The sequence below is a fragment of the Primulina tabacum genome, chromosome 3, assembly GCF_025594145.1.
Source record: "Primulina tabacum isolate GXHZ01 chromosome 3, ASM2559414v2, whole genome shotgun sequence".
In the NCBI taxonomy this organism is placed as follows: Eukaryota; Viridiplantae; Streptophyta; class Magnoliopsida; order Lamiales; family Gesneriaceae; genus Primulina; species Primulina tabacum.
The window spans coordinates 5,748,601-5,761,803 of record NC_134552.1 but is presented as its reverse complement, the minus strand read 5'-3'; the positions used below and the strand labels follow the sequence as shown (position 1 = coordinate 5,761,803).

Sequence of the window (13,203 nt, the reverse complement as noted above, 5' to 3'; positions counted from 1 at the left end):
TTTTTTTTAGTTCTGGCACCGCTCGATGCATGAGATATCATATCAAGATAATATAGATGAATACGTAATTATTCAATTTTTTTTGAATTTGATTCAAGCGTTTGATTAAACAAACATGTGTACATGATTAACTAATATTCCATGGTTTGCATCGAGGAAAAAACTTGTGTGAGACGATCACACATGTCGTATTTTGTGAGACGGATATCTTATTTGGGTTATCCATGAAAAAGTATTACTTTTTATGCTAAGAGTATTACTTTTTATTGTGAATATCGATAAGATTGACATGTCTCCCAGATAAAGATTCGTGAGACTATAGAGACCTACTCTTGCACCTAATAGTCCCAAATATCTAATACTATATATAATATAAGAGCAACTTATAGTAACTACATGAAGTCGTTACGTGATTTTGTATTTGCCTGAAGTACCGCATCTTGCCAAACTAATTTTTCTTTATATTTATTTTATCTCCTACCAATTTCATTTCAAGATTTATCGCTTTTATTTTAAATTTTTTTAAAAAAACTACTTCATTCTAGATTTTTTTACATAAGACACATATCGCATGTGTCACAATACGCCAGTGTAAATAATGTAACAACCATCTTGAAACAATAGATGAGAAATTTTAGTTACTTTTGAGGCTTAAGTTAGATGTGCAAATGACTTTTCAAAATAGCTGAAAATCAAAATTATTTGATATTTTAAATAAAAATTTAAAATCATCAAACTTTTCAATTTACCCTTTTTAAAACTAAATTGTAACATTTTCATAAGATCTCTCTTTATTTTAAAAGTTGGATAGGTGTTGGTTAAACCCCCAAAATTAATCAATACGAAACTGAAATAGTAATATTTTTTGTAATAATAATTATAATAATTTACATGAAATGAAATGTATAATTTCAATGAAAAAAAAATTTACAAATTTTCTAGCTAGCAATATGATTGAAACTTTATTGCAACAAATTTAAATTAAACACAACCGATCGATTGATTCGATGGAAGATTCGAGGAGGAAAATAAAATTCCAAATTCTTATTTTTCTCTACAGTTTGTTTAATTTTCAATATCAATATGAATATTAAATTGTAGCCCCTCACAAATTTACATGGGCCATCCCGCCGAGCAGTAGTCCACTATTGCGCATATACACCCTTGGACCTCTCCAATGCCTCTCAACCTTCCTGGTTGAAGCACTGCACAGAGACCAGGTTTTACGTAGAAAGATGAGAGAAACGTGCAAAGAAATACAAAACCATCCTATTGCAGGAGTTGCATGCATGGGAGCTCTAGCATGCGAGATATGCTGGACAAATTCGGCGGAGCATCATGGCCACGAATTCTTGCAAGTGAGTAACCAATTCTCGTGAAATCTTTTGATGGAATGTATAATAACCCGTCGGACTTTTACTTTTATGTCTGTTTTCTTGATTCTAATTTTTCAAATTCGTCATGTTTTTTTTTAGGTTTATATAGATAGCTTCATGGAGGACCTCGGTCGAGTTAGGAGAATTAAGCCACTTCTGGGATGCGTAGAATATTCAAGTCCTAAGAATCAATGTAAAAAAAGTTGTGTACTTGAATCCGATCGACAAAGGGAGAGTGAAGAAAAATGATAGTTGCAGACGAAAGTTGATAGGCTCTGACAGGAATTTTATTTTTGATATGAAAAATAAAGGGTAATAACTAATAAAAATCTGCAGCGTGGAAATCTGCACTATGAATTAATTATTTAACTATTTTGATTTAATAATGCATTGAAATATAGAAAAGAGTAATAACTAATAAAAAAAAAAGGCATTTCAGGAATATGAATCCATGCATGGCTACATTGTGGAATGTTTAACAAACAAGGTTGTTTTGAAAAATAGCTTTTCATATGGGGTAGAATAATTAATCTCTGATTTATTTATATATAAAAAAAAAAACATTTCTTTGATGTTTATTTGTCTGTCGCATGTTTAATTACAGTAATGAAATATTGGGCTCTAAGTATTAAAATTGCTGAATATGGACTATAAATGCCTAAATTGATTCTATAAATAGCCTTGGCCAGTTCCATAATTAATCATTCGAAAGTCTGGGTTCTATTGTATAATTGATAACGCCTCACGGCCCGTTTGATTTGATTTATTTTGATAAAACAAAAATGGATATAAAAGAAGACATTAGTTTTCAGAAAGAGCATCATGTATATGCCTATCATTGGTAAGTAGGACAAAAGAGAGAAAAAAAACAGAATGGGCTTTCCTATATATATTCAGAAGATAAACATGAGAGTCAGCATGCATGGGTTGATTGCATAGTTGTTTGGTGCGATGGATGGAGATGACGATGACTCTCAACTAGTAGCCATGTGTGCTGTGCAGTGTGCCAACACGCGTCCCCAGTTGCTTCCAGCGGCGCAACGTCGCCGCTTTTGGACCATAATAATCCGACTGTCCCATATGCTCTCTTTTTGCTGCAGATTTACATAAATTTCATCCTCACGCACGCATTCTATTTTTGGACCACCATTCACTAATTGGTCAGCTTATGTCTTATAAGTGAAATTAAGTCCTAGCAGCCACCGATATTAACTTCCAGAAGAAATTATATACTAAAACCTGATTGGTCAGTTATTCATGAAACCTCCATTTACATTTATATGGATGCATGCCCATTTAGCTTAACTGCATGAGCTAAATCAAAAGTTGAGGAATTAATCTTGCAGTGCATATTATTCAATAATAAATTAATATTAAAATTATGATATAGCTAGTCACGGATAAGTAGAATGTCCACATCATGACGGACAGTATACATATCTAATCTTATGGCCATCTGCACCTGTCATGACCATTTGGCACGAGAGATAATATTTCTTGTCTTTGTCTCGTTCAGCGTTTGTCTCGAGTGTACAGTTACTTCCTCGAACAGTAAAATATATATAGGAGTATAATTCACAGTACTGCGTGATTACATTTATTTGTGAAGTGAATGCATACCTTAACCATCAAATTATTATGTATTTTTATCCAATAATTCCTGCTACATTGATGCACAGAATGCTGGTGCAATATATAAGCAATAATAAATGACGCCATCCATGGATTCGATCACTTTCAGTAGAAATCATCAATTCTGATATATAGCAAAATAATTTCTTAATATAATCAATATAATGGAATATAAAAGGAAGCTACTCCACGTACAACACACAAGTGTCGCCTCTCAGCGGATCCCTCAAAGTACTTGATTGAGCTCTGTGCTTCCCCCATCTTCACATTAACTCAACTTTCGTCTCCACCGCTATTTTTACTCCCAACAAAGAGAGCAGAATTAAGATGACGAATTACTGTGTAAAAGAGCAAAAGCAATGCATATATTGGGTGGAAAGATACCTCAACGATTGCCTATGCAACGTCAAAGACGAATTCTCGTTTGGTTTTGGGCTTGTGAGCCTTGTGTGTTGGGGAGTTGCAGAAATCCCGCAAATCATTACTAATTTTCGCTCCAAATCCGGCCACGGAGTTTCTCTTTTGTTTCTTCTAACTTGGATTGCTGGGTTAGTCTCATTTTCGTCAAAAATTTGTTGCATATCATAATCACGAACTCCCACAAAACATATTACTATTTGTGATTTAATTTCTGGGTTCTTGATAGTTTAGTACGGTTTCCAGGTTGATATTGCGTCTTTTGTATGATACATATATTAATCTGTTTGAATTTTCTTGACAGTGACATATTCAACTTAGTGGGTTGCCTTCTTGAACCAGCAACGGTATGTTCTATTTGTATTAAATCTATGCAAGGTTTTACTCATATATGTTCGGATTGTAATTTTATATTTGGATGATGCAGTTGCCTACTCAATTATACACAGCAGCGGTGAGAAAATTAATTCTCTATATGATTTTTAAAGTGTACATTCATAATATTTTATATATATTATGTTCCTTAAAAAATTCAACCTCTGAAGTTTTATTTTATCCCCCATTGAATGAATTTGTCAAACAGCTTTATACAATAAGCACAGTGGTACTAGTGCTGCAAAGCATATACTATGATCACTTCAAGAAATGGAAGAAAAGATCCGTAGAGAAATCAAACCAAGAGGTTTTCCACTTTCTTCGCAATTTCTCGATCATTTAAAGAACAAATACTGACTCAACTCTTGTGTAGGTCGAAGACTTGAAAAAACCTTTGAAACCAGCAAGTCAAGCTGATTCTGCCATCCCAATTCCTGGCAGAAGCAGACCTAGAGAAGTCTATTACTATACGTAGGTTTCTTATTCGTACATGTTTCATAGTCTTTTCCCAAGTTCGAATTTTATTTGATACCAACAATAAATACTTACTATTGCAGGTCAGCAAGATCAATGGCTGGTAGCACGACTCCGCCGGTCCGATCTCAACTAGGCCCGGTGAGGAGCGGCCCTTCTGCTGTGGGGCTTGAACACGACTCATCTTCAGATGATGAGGATATTCAGATCACACCCCAGAAATATTCCAGCAAACCTAAAGGAATCCCGAGATCTGTGAGTGTGCTTGTTTATCATATCATTCTAATCGGATAAGGTGGACATGAGATGTTTTCTGCCGTCCATTTTGAATGTGTTGATCTAAAATTCTACTGTCGATATCGAATGGATTTCGATCTTTCTCGGCGTGGAAAATGTCGTGTAGTTGCTCAGCTTTTAATTTCATTGGAATTATTATGTTTGTGTAGCATGTTACTCCTGATAACTTTGAAGCTGTGTCGTTTTAATAACATCTTACAGTTTAAATAAATTCATTTATTTTTTTATAATATAATTGTATAACATGGGACGATTCTAGTGTTAAATGACTAGTCCAGTGGTTATGCTGGCATTTAAGGTTTTTTTTTTTTTTTGTGGGAATTTAAAACTTTGAAGTATTGAATGTGGGGTTAGAATATAATATAATGGTTATGAGTGTATTTATAGGAATTATTGGAAGTGAGTTATTGTGAAAGAATGAAAATGATATTTATTGGAAGTGAGTTATTGTGGGATTTCCGAATGTGACACACATTACTCGAATTGTATTTTACTTGGTAACATTGAAAAAAACTTAGACGCAAATCCCACAATTGTATTCTCGAGGGAAAGAAGAATACTAACCATTATTGTGCGTTGTGCTACATCAGGCTGGATACGGAGCATTTTTAGTTACATCGATCAGCCTGCCACCAGACACCAATGCTTTGATGCAAGTTTGTGTCGGACTAACAGGGAGGAAATTGTTGCAGGTACGATTTCGAAATTAAATAGTCATTTGTTTGCTTCTGATTAATAATAAGTTGTTTCTATTGCAGGAAGGCGGATCGGTAACTGTGTTAGGCCAGTCATTGGGATGGATGATGGCTGCCATTTACATGGGTGGTAGACTGCCTCAAATATGGCTAAATGTAAGTGTCATGAAGTGTTGCGTGAGTGGCAATACAGATGTGTTCTACCCATTTTCCCCCTTTTTTTCTGGCATCTGACGTATGTTTTTGCTTTCTGATTGAGCAGATTAAAAGAGGAAGTGTTGAGGTAGTTAATTCTCACCTTTTGTTTCTTTTTTCCCATTGAGAAATGAATTGAAAAGTGACTCTAGGGATCTAATATCACAGGGCTTGAATCCTTTCATGTTTGTCTTTGCGCTTGCTGCTAATGCTACTTATGTCACCAGGTACACCATCTCCAAAGGCGTTCTTACGAAACTTATCAGAGCGTAGATTACGTTTTTAATAATTGGTAATTATGATGCAGCATTCTTGTTAGATCAACAGCTTGGCATAAAATCAAGGCAAATTTGCCATGGTTGCTAGACGCTGTCGTATGCGTACTGCTCGACTTATTTGTATCCTTTGATATTCTAGAACTCCAACATATTATCTCAAACATACGGGGGAAAGAAAGGTTACTCCTTAATCACAGATAACAGATAATATTACAGTATGTGTATTACAGGTACTTTCGCAGAGCAGAACACGAAGACTACAATGAAGCAGACAAGAAATAGAACCGACTTATTTGTAGCTTTTCTGAGTTATTCAAAAGAATTTTTCATGATATAAATTCAAGAGATATTATTTATTAAAAATTTCATTTACCTTTTAAACCAGTTGATAGATTAGTATAGGTATGTGAAGGGTCCAAATATGAATAAATCTCCTTCAATGGGCAAGGCGAGGGTTATGATAGACGACTCATCGCTGCAAAAAACAATAAGTTTATAAAAGAGGAACATATTTTCATTCAAAATGACACCAGGTCATGTGTGTGCATATGAAACTTACCAGAAAATCGAACCTGGGCTGGAGATCACACAGCTAGAAAATTCCTTCACAGAAACAAAAAGGCAACAAGCACGAAAATGATAGCGACAAAAAGAATCCTCCTCAAATTCTCATCAGCTGCTTGCGCGACTTGACTGGTGTCTGGATTTAGTCTCCCACGATCACGAATTGAACCGGGGTATCCATGATGATATCTGAACAACCCGTTTGCATTCGAAAATCCATGAAAGTGGACACTCAAAAGAGTAGAAAACACATGTCCAAGAAGGCCAGCAGACACTCCAAAGTGACTAGAAGTTGCAGATGCAAGTGGCATAAAGCCCATTAACCCCAGAACCATATTTGAAAAGTTACTAGCTTCCGGAGGTGGTGCAGCTGTATCAGGTCTCTGACCTGCGGGACGGTTAGGGATTTCGAGACCAGGAATGGGTTTGGACCTAGGGTCGGTTGGTGTCTTCCGTCTGCCATATAAAGGAATCAACTTTTCTTCCAGTACAAGGGCTTTACAAACAGGGCATTCCTGTGATTGAGAGTGAATACGTAGCCATCTGTAAAGACACGGCCAGCAATAGAGATGTCCACAGACGGTGATGATTGGATCATGAGCTAAATCTAAGCAAATATCACTCAAAATCACTGGCTTCATCTCGGTCGCTCCCCGAGGCCGACGACGAGTTTCCTGACCGCCCTAGAAGTCCAGCCCCGAGCTTCTGTCATTTATCTAAAATACCGCAAAAGGGAAAAAACAAATCTCGTCAAGAGTGAATCACGATGAATCCGAAATAGTATCCTCAATTAGTAACAAAACCCAGTGTGATTCATGTGCGTGGAACAAGATGAATAATTTAAACCCGTAACCAAAACAAATGGTCGAAGAAGCAACTAAGAGAATCCTAACCAATAAAATACTGGTCATAACAAGCGTAAATCAGTTCCACCCCCCCTAAATTCCAACCAATTCTTCCTAAAATCACATCACACCCAATGGAAACATGGAAATATGATAATCAAATTCTGACATTCACGAGTCAAATCGTCATAAACCTTAACTTCAAAATGCAGCAACAGAAATGTAGAAATACGAATTCAAATCAATCCCAACCACACACACATAAAAGATCCACAACACAAGAAACTCACGGTTGTCAAGAATCAGCCGGGAAATCAAAACACTTCAGATTATGACGAATACCGAACTGAACATAAGCATAAAAAAAACATCGTCACGATGTCGTTTGACTTCTAGAATTTTCAAGTGCTCTCTCTTTTTCTTGGTTCGTCAAAGTAGCGTTTGATCTCTCCGCCAACAAAGTCAACCATGCCATGTTGTGGCCCACCATTATATTGGACCTTCGGCCAAAGTTCACATGAACGAGCCCGTTAATATGCCTATATTTCTTATTCTCCAGCACACAGCCATTCCTTTTATGATTTTTTTTTTTTTTTTTTTTGAAATGGCCATTCCTTTTATGATGTTTTACGTTATATCACACAAATAGAAAATATAGTAAAGATTTCATTTCATATATTTGGTATTTATTATACTTAAGTTTACATATTTAAATGTATTGTCGACCAAATTACCTTTGGAGGATGACAAATTGGTCTAATCAGCAAGTGCAAGGTATACAAGTCTCTGGGGTTTTTTTAAAAATAATATTAATTAAAAATATATTTATTAAACTATAACAAATCTGAAAGGTTTTTAAAAATAAAACAATCCGTGAAAACTTTCCACGGATTCAACATTTTAAAAAAAAAGAAAAAGAAAAAGTGTGTCACACTGCCACGGATTCAGAATCCATAAAAGTGTGTCGCGGATTCTCAAGAATCCCTAACTCGCTGCTTATTTAATTGACGCCGAGCACCGAGCACGTCTCTTTCCAGCACCGGTCTTCATAAATTTTTATTTGTTTATTAGCTTGCGTCTTCGGCATTTTTCATAATCTTAAGAGGTAATATTATTATTTTTGTTCATTATATTTATTATTGTTCGTTGATTTATTAAACTAGATTTGATTGTATAAATTTTTTATTGAGACAATTAATAATGACAGTTTTTTTAACATACTTTTAAATATACGTTTTTTTTAAGAAAATTACATTAGTAATATATGTTTTTTTAACTTACATTTTAAGTACTAATTGTGTACTAATTTACGCTTTAAGAAAATTACATTAATGAGTATTAATTTTTAGTAATATACGGTTTTTTAATGTACGTTTTAAGAAAATTACATTAGTAATATTAATGAAAATAACTTAAATATTTTTATTTGTAGTGATTAACTTTAGATAATAATGATAATAATAGTATTAATTGTGTACTAATTTTTGCATCAACGCTTAAACAAATTTAGAATTAAACGGATAATATTAATGTATTATGATATTAATAATTTCACTAATCGTTTTTATTTAGATTAATTATTGTCTTAAATCATAGTAGTTTTAAATAATAACAATAATAATAATAACTATAATTATTTTAATTACATTCATTATAATATTAATTATATTATTGGAATTAAAATATTTATAGTTATTCTTATTACTATTGTTTTTATTATATTTATATGTTACTATTATAAGTAAAAATAATATAGTTATTTATAGTAATTACTTTATTTACGTAGTATGAAAGTATTATTTACTTTTAAAAGAAATTAGTTTATTTATAGTAATTAGTTTTTTTATCAATTTATCGTCAGCATATACGATTTATTTTTTATAGTCGAAAATTGCAAATAAATTTTGTTTACTACAAAATATGTAGTTACAATTGGGAAAATGTAATAGAGCGAGAGATTTTAATGTATCTGGTCGCGTGGATATTATATCCAACCCTACCATCTTCAATAATGACATGGCCATCTACATAAAATAAGACCCTGACAGTATCCATGTCTGCAACCAAAAACTATAACATAATGTATACAATCATAACAAAATTTAATTATGAGTTTTTTACACGTATATTAAAATTATGACATAATGTATACAATCATAATAAAATTTCAAGAATCACTTACAAGTTTTTTATTATTATTATTAAAATTTATATTGTCAAATAATTTTTATTAAAATTTATATTTAATAATATCAATTTCATAATAATAAAAAAATTGTTATGACTTATATTAAAAATTTAAGTTTTAAAACATGCGTTATTAAAATTTTCAAATATATCAATTTCTTATATTAAAATTTTAACAATTAAGAATATCAATAAATTTAAAATAAAAAATAAATATAATAAACATAAACAAATGAAAAATTTACAAGATAAACTTATATTTGTCAAAATTGTTTTTCTACATAAGCACGTGAAAAAAAATTTCCTTAAAACTTAATTTAGTTACTAAAATAAAAGTTTAAATTAAATTAATTCTAAATATATCATTGAATAAAAATATATTATTATTATTATTATTATTATTAATTTAATACATATACTGTCGAGACGTGCAATTTTGAAATAATTTTCTTAAATGTTGAAGACGCAAGCTGATAAACAAATAAATATTTCTGAAGATCGGTGCTGGAAAAGGAGTGTTCGGTGCTCGGCGTCAATTAAATAAGCAGTGGGTGAGGGATTCTTAAGAATCTGTGACACACTGTCACGGATTCTAAATTCGTGGCAGTTTGTCACACATAGACATGTCAAAATGGGTTGGCGGACGGGCCAGCCCGCCACCCGCCGCAAACCGTCATTAGGCGAGGCGGGGAGGGGCGGGCCTCTAAATGGTCAACCCAGCCCAACCCACCTTGGACCACGGGTTAGGCGGGCCGACCCGCTTTTTTTTAAGAAAAAAATGCTAAACATATTTCAGTTAAAGAGTTTCATAAAATAATTAAAAACATTGAAATAAGAAATTAAGAAAGCATACAATATAATCCATAAAAAGTAAAGTGTTTAAACCAAACATGAAGATTGAGACATGGAAGATAACATAAAGTCGAGGAAAGAGACGGTTGTAAATTTTAAAAAATATTATGTCTTCAACAATACACATAATTAGCAAACCTCCGTCGGGTCCACAAAATTTCACTGCAACTCGTCGGACTTCAAACGAAACCACTCTTGGGTTCACAAACAACTGATATGCTTAAAAATTATTTTAAGATTCATGAATAAAATTTACAGGAATTTCTTCCCTTTTGTTTTCTTTATGTATATCTGTAAATTTCTTTTTTTTTTTTATTTTCTTTATGTATATTTGTTGTAAGAGTAAATTATTAATAAATTTGTTCTAAGAGTAAATTATCAATATATTTGTTTTAAGACATGGAGGCGCATGAAATTTATTCCAATTTTTATATAAAACTTATAACTTAAAAATATAAAATTTTATCCTAATTTGCATGTCCCGTTTGGGCTCGACCCGTCTTGGCCCGCAACCCAAACGGGCTCAGCTCATTTGGCCCGCCTCCAAACGGGCTGCTATTTTATCAACCAAACCCGTTGAATTTTAATAGCGGGGCGGGCCGGTCCGATGGACCTAACCCAATTTGAAAAGTCTAGTCACACACTTTTTTTTTCTTTCTTTTTTTTAAATGTTGAATCCGTGGAAAATTTCCACGGATGGTTATATTTTTAAAAACCTTTGAGATTTGTTTAATAAATACATTTTTAATTAATATTATTTAAAAAAAAAAAACCCAAGTCTCTCTTAGGGGCGTATGAGTTTGTAAGATATATAGACGTTTGGTCAATGATTATTGGTTCGATTTTCTCCTGAGATAACAATCTATGTCTGAAATTTGACAACATAAATTATCAAAATCGTAAATTGATAAACATGTTGGACCAAAAACAAATTTCCATATTATACTTGACAATATCGTTGGGGTAATTTACATTGGCTGCTCCATTTTATGTAACATTACACGTGAAAAAAAATATATGTTGATATAATAATTTTAATCATGTGAAAGATTTGCTTCCCAAATAATAAAGACATAGTAACTAATTATACCAATAAAAAGAATAATATATAAAGTGGAGCAGCACATTTCATTACACGCGATAGAGGTCCACGAATCAGTTTAAATTTCACTATACAATATGTTAATTAATAAATGGCATGATTAGTTATTATGTCTAAATTAAGTTAGTGTTAAATGATCATCATTATTATATTTGTATATATATTCTAACAAAAATAAGACTACAAAAGATCTTGATTTAGTATAATAAATATATATATATATATATAACACTTCACAATAATCAAGTTAATTTGGAAAAAATAACTTGATTAAAAGTATTTTTTACATATTATTAATCTGATTAATAGGAGAAGATAAAGTTTTGAAAATTATATGAACATGAGAGAAACGAAGTCGTGTGAAGGCCTAGTCATCGTATGACGTCAATGTCGACCGGCAAAATTCAGCTATTATTATTAATATTCTTATTTTATTATTTCGCAATATTGCGGCCAAAAAACAAAGGAGCGACGTCGACTTCACTTCATACAGTTGGAATTTAAAAGTAAATAAATAAAATCCCTAAAAAAAAATTAAAAAACTACCCGTAGTCGTCTGAGCAATCAGAAGCCTCCACGTAAGTATGAAATTTTTGCCAACTCTTCGTCAATCATTGCCATTTCGAACCGATGCCTTCCCAACTGTATATACAAAATTATGAACGAGAAATAAGTATATCGTAACAAAATTACGTGAGACGATTTTACGGTCCAATTTTGTGTGATAAAAACTTATTTGAGTTATTAATAAAAAAATTATTTTTAATACAAAAAATAATGATACTCAAGACAATATACAAAAAAGTTTTAGAAGATTTGTTCTCATTTGCTCGTAGATCTCTAAAAGGTGATTGTGAAGGCATGTGGAGCTAATCATGTAATAATGCAATTACTAAGGTCATTTTTGTTTTTCGTTTTTTAAAAAATCAGTTGTGTGTGTTTATTAAACTCAAAATTTACGTTATATTCTGATTAATTTAATTAAAATTCAGAAGTTTGTAGATTTTGATCTTATTTCTACACAAGTTATTATAGTAAAAAGTTAATGTTAAAATAATTGATTTATCAATCAAACAGTATCCGCTCTTGATTTTCGACTTTTCATTTTTTTTTACAAACAATACCTTAACCATTGTTCTATGTTCAGTCCGATGTCGAACTTGTAAGAGCTTGTTCAATGGTTTGAGTATGAGTATTTTATCTCACGATAAGTTCAGTGTTTATGGCTTCATCTTACGGCTCTGTGAGCGTAAGATGATATTAAAATATTATTTTTTTATTCACTTAAAAAATGTAATTAATTACCAATACAAATTTCACATAACTAAAAAAATATAAAAGTTTACAGAGAAATTACACAAAATAAAATAGTTTTTTTTTTAAAAAAAAATTATATATCATCCCAAGAACTCATTTAATTTTTTTGTTTAATTTTTTATCAGTGATTTGAATTATTTAAATATGTAAAAAAAAAAATGAAAAATATGTGCAGAGATATTTAACGGCGCGGAGGAAATCCGAGCGGAGCCACTTGCACCATCTTGTAAGGATTGCTTCCTCGCTCCTTGGACGTGACCTAAAAGACATCTCCAGCTCCAGGTCGGCGACTACTGGGTAAGTGGTTGGGAAAGTGGTTTAAAGATTCTGTCACGGGTAGTCGGTTCGTCGGTCTATTTATTAATAGCTAATGCTATCTTTACTGGATCCCAACGTAAAAATGTAAAATATTTACCCGAATAATTTAGAAAACGTTTTACCTATTTTTACTTCAACATTTTAGAAAATATTTTAATGTATAAAAATGTTTATAATGATTGATGACATGTGACCAAATAAACAATCGCAAATAACGTTATTTTAAATCAATTTGATTTTAGTAATTTCTTTATTCATACAATAAAACGATAATAAATT

At 32.1% G+C, this 13,203-nt stretch overlaps 2 protein-coding genes and 1 long non-coding RNA gene across 6 annotated transcripts; 1 reads left to right on the top strand and 2 right to left on the bottom strand.

Moving 5' to 3' along the window:
• Positions 1 to 3,140: 3,140 nt before the first annotated feature.
• Positions 3,141 to 4,488, bottom strand: LOC142539607 (uncharacterized). Its single transcript, XR_012818950.1, has 3 exons — positions 4,350 to 4,488; positions 3,393 to 3,552; positions 3,141 to 3,300 (listed from the first exon to the last, which is right to left on the bottom strand). It is a non-coding gene; the product is annotated as an uncharacterized LOC142539607 (long non-coding RNA).
• LOC142539605 (vacuolar lysine transporter YPQ1-like) lies at positions 3,296 to 6,083 on the top strand. 2 transcript variants are annotated; one of them, XM_075645171.1, is made up of 12 exons: positions 3,296 to 3,556; positions 3,730 to 3,772; positions 3,853 to 3,879; positions 4,009 to 4,107; positions 4,174 to 4,271; positions 4,358 to 4,529; positions 5,162 to 5,263; positions 5,330 to 5,422; positions 5,529 to 5,549; positions 5,630 to 5,688; positions 5,769 to 5,859; positions 5,944 to 6,083. In XM_075645171.1, exons 1-12 carry the CDS (start codon positions 3,336 to 3,338, stop codon positions 6,019 to 6,021), a joined length of 1,104 nt encoding a protein of 367 aa, XP_075501286.1. In that variant the 5' UTR covers positions 3,296 to 3,335; the 3' UTR covers positions 6,022 to 6,083. The 2 variants fall into 2 exon arrangements, with proteins under 2 accessions (XP_075501286.1, XP_075501285.1); XM_075645170.1 differs by lacking the exon at positions 5,944 to 6,083 and having other exon boundaries at positions 5,769 to 5,940.
• LOC142539606 (uncharacterized) lies at positions 5,944 to 7,604 on the bottom strand. Of its 3 annotated transcripts, XM_075645173.1 has the most exons (3): positions 7,439 to 7,604; positions 6,299 to 7,019; positions 5,944 to 6,214 (listed from the first exon to the last, which is right to left on the bottom strand). In XM_075645173.1, the coding sequence occupies exon 2, from the start codon at positions 6,942 to 6,944 to the stop codon at positions 6,345 to 6,347; it is 600 nt and encodes a 199-aa protein (XP_075501288.1). In that variant the 5' UTR covers positions 6,945 to 7,019; positions 7,439 to 7,604; the 3' UTR covers positions 5,944 to 6,214; positions 6,299 to 6,344. The 3 variants fall into 3 exon arrangements, with proteins under 3 accessions (XP_075501288.1, XP_075501287.1, XP_075501290.1); XM_075645172.1 differs by having other exon boundaries at positions 5,944 to 7,019; positions 7,439 to 7,603; XM_075645175.1 differs by lacking the exon at positions 7,439 to 7,604 and adding an exon at positions 7,197 to 7,343 and having other exon boundaries at positions 5,944 to 7,019.
• Between the last annotated feature and the right edge of the window lie 5,599 nt (positions 7,605 to 13,203).

Bases quoted from the DNA above. Each gene is read 5' to 3' on its own strand.
- LOC142539606 (XM_075645173.1), bottom strand. From the start codon at position 6,944: ATGAAGCCAGTGATTTTGAGTGATATTTGCTTAGATTTAGCTCATGAT.
- LOC142539605 (XM_075645170.1), top strand. From the start codon at position 3,336: ATGACGAATTACTGTGTAAAAGAGCAAAAGCAATGCATATATTGGGTG. The intron at 3,773-3,852 runs GTATGTTCTATT...TGGATGATGCAG, and splicing joins GCCTTCTTGAACCAGCAACG to TTGCCTACTCAATTATACAC. The intron at 5,264-5,329 runs GTACGATTTCGA...TTTCTATTGCAG, and splicing joins CAGGGAGGAAATTGTTGCAG to GAAGGCGGATCGGTAACTGT.